At 43.5% G+C, this 11,055-nt stretch overlaps 1 protein-coding gene and 1 pseudogene across 1 annotated transcript; both read right to left on the bottom strand.

Moving 5' to 3' along the window:
- Positions 1-5,689: 5,689 nt before the first annotated feature.
- LOC120025045 lies at positions 5,690-6,719 on the bottom strand (annotated as a pseudogene).
- Positions 6,720-7,642: 923 nt separating this feature from the next.
- LOC120025366 (trans-1,2-dihydrobenzene-1,2-diol dehydrogenase-like) lies at positions 7,643-10,713 on the bottom strand. Its single transcript, XM_038969909.1, has 8 exons — positions 10,624-10,713; positions 10,366-10,477; positions 10,111-10,274; positions 9,313-9,558; positions 8,328-8,450; positions 7,981-8,113; positions 7,914-7,926; positions 7,643-7,757 (listed from the first exon to the last, which is right to left on the bottom strand). The coding sequence occupies exons 1-8, from the start codon at positions 10,711-10,713 to the stop codon at positions 7,643-7,645; spliced, it is 996 nt and encodes a 331-aa protein (XP_038825837.1).
- Positions 10,714-11,055: the final 342 nt, after the last annotated feature.

Below are 11,055 nucleotides of genomic sequence, written 5' to 3'. Positions count from 1 at the left end.
CATTCTTACACTTTGCCAGGCGCCATCAGTGCAGATGTCTTCTGATGTAAGCTCTGCCTAGATAGGGGTACAACTGTTCTCTGAGGAAGACTCATCAAAAAAAGTGTTATTGTCACATGCACTGAATACAACCGCTATAGACTTATGAAGCAATGCAGAGTGAAGTAAAAAAGATTTCCTAAATGAAAATAAACTCAACGTTTTGGTTTCATGAGTTTAAATAAGACCCCAGAAAAATGTCCATACACACAGCTTATTTCTCTCATGCACAAATTTGTATTTGTCCTTTGCCAAGATAATCCATCCACCTGACAGGTGTGGCATATCAAAAAACTTATTAAACAGCATGATCTTTACACAGATGCAACTTGTGCTGGGGACAAAGGGCCACTTAAATGTGCTGTACGCAGTATCCTCTGTAGCACCTTACAGTTGGAGGCCGAGCAGTTGCCATATCAAGCGGTGATACAGCCAGTTAAGATGCTCTCAATGGTGGATCTGAAGGCCCATGCCAAATCTTTTCAGCCTGAGGGTGAGGTGTTGTCGTGCCCTGTTCACGATTGTTGGTGTGTTTGGACACAGAGGAACTTGACTCTCTCATCCTGCTCCACAAGAGCCCCATTGATGTGAATGGGGGTGTGTCTGGCCCGCTGTTTCCTGTAGTCCAAGATAAGCTCCTTTGTCTTGCCCACGTTGAGGGAAAGGTTGTTGTCCTGGCACCACACTGCTCATCGTTGTCAGGGATTAGGCCTACCACCGGCAAACTTAATGATGGGGTTGTGCGCGGCCACGCAGTCGTGGGTGAACAGGGAATATAGGATGGGACAGTGTGGCGGATGTGTTGTTGCCTACCCTCACCACCTGAGGGAAGTCCACCATCCAGTTGCAGAGGGAGGTGTATAGTCCCAAGCTCCTTACCTTAGTGATGAACTTGGATGGCACTATGGTGTTGAACTCTGAGCTGTAGTCAATGAAAAGCATTCTCACATAACTGTTCCTTTTATCTAGGTGGGGAAGGGCAGTGTGGAGTGCAATAGAGACTGCGCCATCTATGGATCTGTTGGGGTGGTATGCAAATCATCTCACAAATATTCTGTCTCTCCACACAAATATTATTTGTATTATTTAATGAAAAGGCCCATTGTTGAATTTTCCAGTGAATTGTTTTGTCTGTGGAGTAGTCTCGGGAAACATTACAGAAGTCTTGAGCAAGCTGAATGTCAGAGACATGTCGAGGGCATTTCAGATGGTTTGCTGCCACCTTGTGGTAAATTCAAACTGAGTACACAAGACATGGGTCTGTAACTGCTTCAACATTTAGGGGAGGTGTGGAGCTAGTTGAAAGGCAATCCATGTTGCACACATACATTGGGAATAATTGACAAAGAAAAAACTATAGAATAACTAAAGGACTAGTAGGATATCCCCAATAGGTAAAGCACTAGTAGGATATCCCCAATAGGTAAAGGACTAGTAGGATATCCCCAATAGGTAAAGCACTAGTAGGATATCCCCAATAGGTAAAGGACTAGTAGGATATCCCCAATAGGTAAAGGACTAGTAGGATATCCCCAATAGGTAAAGGACTAGTAGGATATCCCCAATAGGTAAAGGACTAGTAGGATATCCCCAATAGGTAAAGCACTAGTAGGATATCCCCAATAGGTAAAGGACTAGTAGGATATCCCCAATAGGTAAAGGACTAGTAGGATATCCCCAATAGGTAAAGGACTAGTAGGATATCCCCAATAGGTAAAGGACTAGTAGGATATCCCCAAAAACTAAAGGACTAGCAGGATATCCCCAAAAACTAAAGGACTAGTAGGATATCCCCAATAGGTAAAAGACGAGTAGGATATCCCCAATAACTAAAGGACTAGTAGGATATCCCCAATAGGTAAAGGACTAGTAGGATATCCCCAATAGGTAAAGGACTAGTAGGATATCCCCAATAGGTAAAGGACTAGTAGGATATCCCCAATAGGTAAAGCACTAGTAGGATATCCCCAATAGGTAAAGGACTAGTAGGATATCCCCAATAACTAAAGGACTAGTAGGATATCCCCAATAGGTAAAGGACTAGTAGGATATATCCCCAATAGGTAAAGCACTAGTAGGATATCCCTAATAGGTAAAGGACTAGTAGGATATCCCCAATAACTAAAGCACTAGTAGGATATCCCCAATAGGTAAAGGACTAGTAGGATATCCCCAATAACTAAAGGACTAGTAGGATATATCCCCAATAGGTAAAGCACTAGTAGGATATCCCCAATAGGTAAAGGACTAGTAGGATATCCCCAATAACTAAAGCACTAGTAGGATATCCCCAATAGGTAAAGCACTAGTAGGATATCCCCAATAGGTAAAGGACTAGTAGGATATCCCCAATAGGTAAAGCACTAGTAGGAGATCCCCAATAGGTAAAGCACTAGTAGGATATCCCCAATAGGTAAAGCACTAGTAGGATATCCCCAATAGGTAAAGCACTAGTAGGATATCCCCAATAGGTAAAGGACTAGTAGGATATCCCCAATAGGTAAAAGACTAGTAGGATATCCCCAATAACTAAAGGACTCGTAGGATATCCCCAATAGGTAAAGGACTAGTAGAATATCCCCAATAGTTAAAGGACTAGTAGGATATCCCCAATAGGTAAAGGACTAGTAGGATATCCCCAATAACTAAAGCACTAGTAGGATATCCCCAATAGGTAAAGGACTAGTAGGATATCCCCAATAACTAAAGGACTAGTAGGATATATCCCCAATAGGTACAGCACTAGTAGGATATCCCCAATAGGTAAAGCACTAGTAGGATATCCCCAATAGGTAAAGGACTAGTAGGATATCCCCAATAACTAAAGCACTAGTAGGATATCCCCAATAGGTAAAGGACTAGTAGGATATCCCCAATAACTAAAGGACTAGTAGGATATATCCCCAATAGGTACAGCACTAGTAGGATATCCCCAATAGGTAAAGGACTAGTAGGATATCCCCAATAGGTAAAGGACTAGTAGGATATCCCCAATAACTAAAGGACTAGTAGGATATATCCCCAATAGGTACAGCACTAGTAGGATATCCCCAATAGGTAAAGCACTAGTAGGATATCCCCAATAGGTAAAGGACTAGTAGGATATACCCAATAACTAAAGCACTAGTAGGATATCCCCAATAGGTAAAGGACTAGTAGGATATCCCCAATAGGTAAAGGACTAGTAGGATATCCCCAATAGGTAAAGCACTAGTAGGATATCCCCAATAGGTAAAGCACTAGTAGGAGATCCCCAATAGGTAAAGCACTAGTAGGATATCCCCAATAGGTAATGGACTAGTAGGATATCCCCAATAGGTAAAGCACTAGTAGGATATCCCCAATAGGTAAAGCACTAGTAGGATATCCCCAATAGGTAAAGCACTAGTAGGATATCCCCAATAGGTAAAGGACTAGTAGGATATCCCCAATAGGTAAAAGACTAGTAGGATATCCCCAATAACTAAAGGACTCGTAGGATATCCCCAATAGGTAAAGGACTAGTAGAATATCCCCAATAGTTAAAGGACTAGTAGGATATCCCCAATAGTTAAAGGACTAGTAGGATATCCCCAATAACTAAAGGACTAGTAGGATATCCCCAATAGGTAAAGCACGAGTAGGATATCCTCAAAAGGTAAAGGACTAGTAGGATATCCCCAATAACTAAAGGACTAGTAGGACATATCCCCAATAGGTACAGCACTAGTAGGATATCCCCAATAGGTAAAGGACTAGTAGGATATCCCCAATAGGTGAAGGACTAGTAGGATATCCCCAATAACTAAAGCACTAGTAGGATATCCCCAATAGGTAAAGCACTAGTAGGATATCCCCAATAGGTAAAGGACTAGTAGGATATCCCCAATAGGTAAAGGACTAGTAGGATATCCCCAAAAACTAAAGGACTAGTAGGATATCCCCAATAGGTAAAGGACTAGTAGGATATCCCCAAAAACTAAAGGACTAGTAGGATATCCCCAATAGGTAAAGGACTAGTAGGATATCTCCAATAGTTAAAGTACTAGTAGGATATCCCCAATAACTAAAGGACTAGTAGGATATCCCCAATAGGTAAAGCACTAGTAGGATATCCCCAATAGGTAAAGGACTAGTAGGATATCCCCAATAGGTAAAGGACTAGTAGGATATCCCCAATAGGTAAAGCACTAGTAGGATATCCCCAATAGGTAAAGCACTAGTAGGATATCCCCAATAGGTAAAGCACTAGTAGGATATCCCCAATAGGTAAAGGACTAGTAGGATATCCCCAATAGGTAAAGCACTAGTAGGATATCCCCAATAGGTAAAGGACTAGTAGGATATCCCCAATAACTAAAGGACTCGTAGGATATGCCCAATAGGTAAAAGACTAGTAGGATATCCCCAATAACTAAAGGACTCGTAGGATATCCCCAATAGTTAAAGGACTAGTAGGATATCCCCAATAGGTAAAAGACTAGTAGGATATCCCCAATAACTAAAGGACTCGTAGGATATCCCCAATAGGTAAAGGACTAGTAGAATATCCCCAATAGTTAAAGGACTAGTAGGATATCCCCAATAACTAAAGGACTAGTAGGATATCCCCAATAGGTAAAGGACTAGTAGGATATCCCCAATAGGTAAAGGACTAGTAGGATATCCCCAATAGGTAAAGGACTAGTAGGATATCGCCAAAAACTAAAGGAGTAGTAGGATATCCCCAAAAACTAAAGGACTAGTAGGATATCCCCAATAGGTAAAAGACTAGTAGGATATCCCCAATAACTAAAGGACTCGTAGGATATCCCCAATAGGTAAAGGACTAGTAGGATATCCCCAATAGTTAAAGGACTAGTAGGATATCCCCAATAGTTAAAGGACTAGTAGGATATCCCCAATAACTAAAGGACTAGTAGGATATCCCCAATAGGTAAAGCACGAGTAGGATATCCTCAAAAGGTAAAGGACTAGTAGGATATCCCCAATAACTAAAGGACTAGTAGGACATATCCCCAATAGGTACAGCACTAGTATGATATCCCCAATAGGTAAAGGACTAGTAGGATATCCCCAATAGGTGAAGGACTAGTAGGATATCCCCAATAACTAAAGCACTAGTAGGATATCCCCAATAGGTAAAGCACTAGTAGGATATCCCCAATAGGTAAAGGACTAGTAGGATATCCCCAATAACTAAAGGACTAGTAGGATATCCCCAATAGGTAAAGGACTAGTAGGATATCCCCAGTAACTAAAGGACTAGTAGGATATCCCCAATAGGTAAAGGACTAGTAGGATATCCCCAATAGTTAAAGTACTAGTAGGATATCCCCAATAACTAAAGGACTAGTAGGATATCCCCAATAGGTAAAGCACTAGTAGGATATCCCCAATAGGTAAAGGACTAGTAGGATATCCCCAATAGGTAAAGCACTAGTAGGATATCCCCAATAGGTAAAGGACTAGTAGGATATCCCCAATAGGTAAAGGACTAGTAGGATATCCCCAATAGGTAAAGGACTAGTAGGATATCCCCAATAGGTAAAGGACTAGTAGGATTTCCCCAATAGGTAAAGCACTAGTAGGATATCCCCAATAACTATAGAACTAGTAGGATATCCCCAATAGGTAAAGGACTAGTAGGATATCCCCAATAGGTAAAGCACTAGTCTGCCTTTACAATCTTCACCTCACCCACCTCCCCCCGAGACAGCAGGCGCTCAATCTCCAGAGAGGCTGGGAAGAAGCGGTTCCACACTGCCTGGAGCATCAAGAGAGGAGGACGATGAGGCGGAAGAGGGAGAGCACTATGGTTACACACAGACACTCACACGGGGCTGCCTTCACCTGCGTGCTGTTGAAACACTGGCTGGGTATGTGGCGTGGTCATAATGACACAAGTGTAACAGTCCGTATTACCTCCATGAGAAACACGTTGTTCATCTTAGCAGAGGCCATCAGCTCTTGCACCCCTCTGAGGTTCATGGCCATAGGCTTCTCACACAGCACATTCTTCTGGGCGTTCATGAAGAGCATGCCAACTGGCAGGTGGTATGGGTGGATGGTGCCCACATATACCACCTCTACCCACACACAGTGACAATGAGCAGACAGGATTAAGGATACATTTTTAGGAATTAGAAGAGGAATACATCTTATTACTGAACGTGAGGTCGTTTAGAAAAATTCCATAATAAAATGCACTAATAAACACTGTTCTGATGCATATTACACACACTGAGAGGGACATTAAGCACCGGAGGTGACGGCCAGATTATGTTTGAGACGAGACACTGACCAATCTCTGGATATCTGGCCAGTTCCTCATAGCTGCCATAGGCTTGAGGGATGCTGTGCTTCTTTGCAAACTCCTGAGCGTCCTGTAGTTTCCGAGCTGCCACAGCAACAATCTAGGGATGACCAAAAGGTGGGCTATTTCATTCACTCATCATTTTACATTTTCATCATGTTTGTAGCCTATGACACTTTTAAATAAACCACTTTCACATTTCTATATTACATTTCCTACATGCTCATTTAGTTCGAGTTTTACGATAAGTCATCCATCTGTGCAGAGTATACCTTGCGGCATTAAACGAGATTGTAATGTCAGCAACTCAAAAAATGCATTACAATGGGCCACAGAAATCATGGCTGATTTTACCGGCGCTACAGATTCCCCACCTGGTTGCCATATTGGTGTCGACAACATGTAACTATTAGCCAGCAGGTGGCGACAGACTCTGTTTTGATTAAATGGCGATATAGCGTCATTGACGCGAGTAACCAACCAGTAGTGTTCAGGAATATTACAAATACATCCGGGTATATCAAGCACACACGTTATAAAACACTGGTGTGGCAGTAATGGACATTTACCAACAGATGAAATCAACGTGCCATTTTACACCCATAACAGACCGAGGTTTGGTGCTGATTGTTTTGTGTCTAATGAATAACTTATGTTCATATTTTGGATTAGGCCTTCAAATCACTTCAAATCTTTAATATAAAATCTTTAAATTACTTTTAGATTACATTATTTCCTCATGTGCTGCTTGGTGTACTGAAACCTAAGAGCTGGCCATGGTAGCCTATGTTGTCAAATGTGACATACATAAACTTGCTGACTCATCAGGCCTCGTTTCAACTCATGACCTTGGGAAGCAAAGTCATTGTTTACTTAGACAATAGTTTTATGGGGGTCCGACAATGTGTCTATGACAATTAGTTTTTTCTCCAATTTGAATGTATTCTGACTGATGATCACCGTTTTAGGATGATCTTGTCACCTCATGAAATAAACCTCACCATGACAATCAGTGTTCTTTATTGAACCCATCAATCGTACACTTCACTGTGACAGACTTTAGCACTATTAATTCAACCTGTCAGTCTTAGCAGCTCACAGTTGCCGACTGATCAACTCAGGCTTCCTTGTCATCATCGTGTTCAAATTTGTCTCACATCAGGTGCAAGCTGTATAGGGCTAAATCGTGAGGGGATCATTGTACACTCAGGGATTAATCCCTCCCTCCTGCCGCACACAGCTCTGTCCATGTCCAGGCCCTGTGGCACAGGTCAGATGGACCATCGTCGAGTGGCGAGTGAGGGGTGGTTATTGGCTATCCTGGTTGAAGACCATTCTCACCTGTTTCCTGCACTCATCCATAATCTCAGTGAGCAGGGCCGACTCGGACAGGGGCATTCTGGGGTTCTCCTTCAGTCCTGCTGAAGAGAAGGAGAAATTGACTGACTATTGTAAGCAAAGATTCCGGTCGGAAGCAGCAGGTAACAACAATGTTATTATTTATTTTACTGTTTTTACTGTTTATTACCTAGGATATACCAATAGCATTGCAATTGGATTGTTGTTGTATATCTGTTCAAACAAACACTCATCTTAGAACAGAGAAATTGTGTTTTTCTCTGGTAAGACCTTGCGAGCCACCATACTGACTTCCTCAGCCTCGTAGCGCAGCCCAGTGCTGTTAGTGAAGTTCAGAGGTAAGGAGGCCTCAGGCAGGGGGTACTGTGTCGTCTTCCCATTCACCTCCAGTGTGGTGGGACAATGCATGGGACCTAGAACCTGAGAGGACATGAAACAGCCATTATGTTTTATGTGTATACTTATCAGTATATGAATGAATAAATAATACATCTCAATGAAGTCTCAATCAGGGACATACTGTAGATCAGACATTGTTTAGCATTTGCTGGCTCTTTCATCACTTTATTACATTTCCCCTAAATGAAGATAAAACAGACTGGGCAGTTTAAAGGTTGATTCAGTAGCAACATACCCTGATGGTGCCCTTTGTTCCGCTGATGGTGGCGTCGTTAGGCAGTGAAACAGTGATGGAGAAGAAACAGAAAGCCAGCCTGTTCCTGGGAAACATCACCACCATGGACTCATCCACTCCTGTCAAACATCAACAAGTCAAACAGAAAGCCAGCCTGTTCCTGGGAAACATCACCACCATGGACTCATCCACTCCTGTCAAACATCAACAAGTCAAACAGAAAGCAAGCCTGTTCCTGGGAAACATCACCACCATGGACTCATCCACTCCTGTCAAACATCAACAAGTCAAACAGAAAGCCAGCCTGTTCCTGGGAAACTTCACCACCATGGACTCATCCACTCCTGTCAAACATCAACAAGTCAAACAGAAAGCCAGCCTGTTCCTGGGAAACATCACCACCATGGACTCATCCACTCCTGTCAAACATCAACAAGTCAAACAGAAAGCCAGCCTGTTCCTTGGAAACATCACCACCATGGACTCATCCACTCCTGTCAAACATCAACAAGTCAAACAGAAAGCCAGCCTGTTCCTGGGAAACATCACCACCATGGACTCATCCACTCCTGTCAAACATCAACAAGTCAAACAGAAAGCCAGCCTGTTCCTGGGAAACATCACCACCATGGACTCATCCACTCCTGTCAAACATCAACAAGTCAAACAGCAAGCCAGCCTGTTCCTGGGAAACATCACCACCATGGACTCATCCACTCCTGTCAAACATCAACAAGTCAAACAGCAAGTTAGCCCTTTACTCTTCAATAAAGAATGAATTATTGTCATAGGCCTAGTCAATACTGACCCCAATGTTAATCTGATCCTTGGGTTGTGCCCAATTCCAAACTCATTGTCCATGTCCCACAATCTCTGGTTTACTTGGCTTACATGACCAGTGAGTAGTATCTTGTGATAGATTGTTAGCTGGCCAGCACGGACAGGATATTTGGTACTACATGTAGGTGCCAAGATTAATATCTGAGTTGAGAAGAACTACAGTGGCATGGATGGACTCTGGCCTCTCCCCGTTGAACACCATCAGCACAAACTGCAAGATGTAGACCCCAATGTCCAACAGAGCGCCTCCTCTCAGCTCCTTCTCCACCGAGCGGGGGATGTGAAGCTGAGGGGAGCCGGAAAAGGCCTTCACCAGCTTTACCTCGCCAATGGCGTCCTCAGCCAGCAGCCTGCGAGCCTCCCTGTGCATTGGGAAACGGGACCAGATGGCCTGGGGGAGGACAGAGAGAGCCCAACACCTCAGAGTGGACAGACAGTTCCTTTCTATACCTCAACTTGGTAATTTCTACAACAGCCCTCATATGATCAGCAAAATCAGTCCATATATTTGCCAGACCTTGGTTCAAATACATGTGTAGTTGACGATCTGGTATTTAAAATACTTTTTCTGTGTATTTGAGTACTTTCAAATACACAGCCCAAAACAAGCACTTTTATTTGAGTATTTGAATGGTTATTTGTAAAAACCAAATAGTATTTGAGAGTATTTTCAAATACCTTTTTGAAATAATATTTGAAATAATAGTATTTCCAAATACATAAAAATATTTAACTACTTGTCTTTTCAAATAAAATATACCTTATTTTGAATGTACAGTATGTGAAAGTAATTTAGATATTTGAAATAGTATTTGAACCCAGGTCTGATATTTGCTACAGTAATGTGACAACAGTACAAATGGTGAGAATCAAGCAATAAATCATGTTAACAGACTGAGACACGTTTATGGAAACCCCAACTCTCATTGAGCCTTTCCCACACCTCCATGAGAAAAACGTTGGACTTCTTGGAGGCAGCAATGAGGTCCCCCACCTCCCTGGAGTTCATGGCGAAGGGCTTCTCACACAGCATGTTCTTCCCTGCCTGGAGTACCAGCAGGCCCATGCGCCATTGCTCCGTGTGCAGCACGTCCAGGTACACCATGTCTGCAGGGCTGGAGGCTGATTTTCAAACAGTTACGTCATTAAGCCATTATCTGTGGCTGCACAGCCAGGCCCTCCCAAGCTGTTAACCCACCAATCTCTGCATCGCTGGCCAGCTCTTCATAGCTCCCATAGGCCTTGGGGATGCTGTGCTTCTTGGCAAACTTCTGGGCACGCTCCAGACTCCTTGCAGCCACCGCCACTATCTGGAACAAGAGGGAAAACACACAGACATTCATCACTTCTAGGCAAGCTGTCAGTGCCGACACAGAGAGAGAGGCAGGAGGAAGAGAGACATCCAGCATGTGAATCACGATAGAATGTGTTTGTTTGTTTGGGTGGAGTGGGGTACCTGGTGGTCTCCAGGAGGGAGGGTTTTCATGGCCACACTGAAATCGTGGCTGATCTTCCCTGCACCGCAGAGTCCCCATTGGGTCGCCATGTTGAACAGATGGTAGTTGGCAGGTAAGAGGGGCTGGGCCTGGGCCTTGGGTCTGAGCTGGAGAGAGCGGTTGTGACCTTGTGGAGTGCTGGGTAGTCAGATGTAGTGGAGCTCCACAGCGTGTCCACAGAGCTGGTAGCTTCGCCCTGGAGAGCTGCTGCTGCATTTATATGCTGGAGAGGCTGGGAATGTCAGCTCTCCACTCCGCTGCCCCTCGAGAGGCGGGTGTATCACACACACACACATACATAAGCGTAAGCATACACACGCACACACACATTGAGTGCACACACACACACACAGCCCTCGGAGCACCACCACGGGTTAATACAGTCATGTAAT

This window comes from Salvelinus namaycush, chromosome 30 (assembly GCF_016432855.1).
Source record: "Salvelinus namaycush isolate Seneca chromosome 30, SaNama_1.0, whole genome shotgun sequence".
Classification (NCBI taxonomy): Eukaryota; Metazoa; Chordata; class Actinopteri; order Salmoniformes; family Salmonidae; genus Salvelinus; species Salvelinus namaycush.
Note: the sequence above shows the minus strand (reverse complement) of the source record. Positions and strands in the feature narration are given on the sequence as shown.

Bases quoted from the DNA above. Each gene is read 5' to 3' on its own strand.
- LOC120025366 (XM_038969909.1), bottom strand. From the start codon at position 10,713: ATGGCGACCCAATGGGGACTCTGCGGTGCAGGGAAGATCAGCCACGAT. The intron at 10,275-10,365 runs GTGGGTTAACAG...CCAGCCCTGCAG, and splicing joins GGCCAGCGATGCAGAGATTG to ACATGGTGTACCTGGACGTG. The intron at 9,559-10,110 runs GTGTGGGAAAGG...GTCCTCCCCCAG, and splicing joins CCAACGTTTTTCTCATGGAG to GCCATCTGGTCCCGTTTCCC.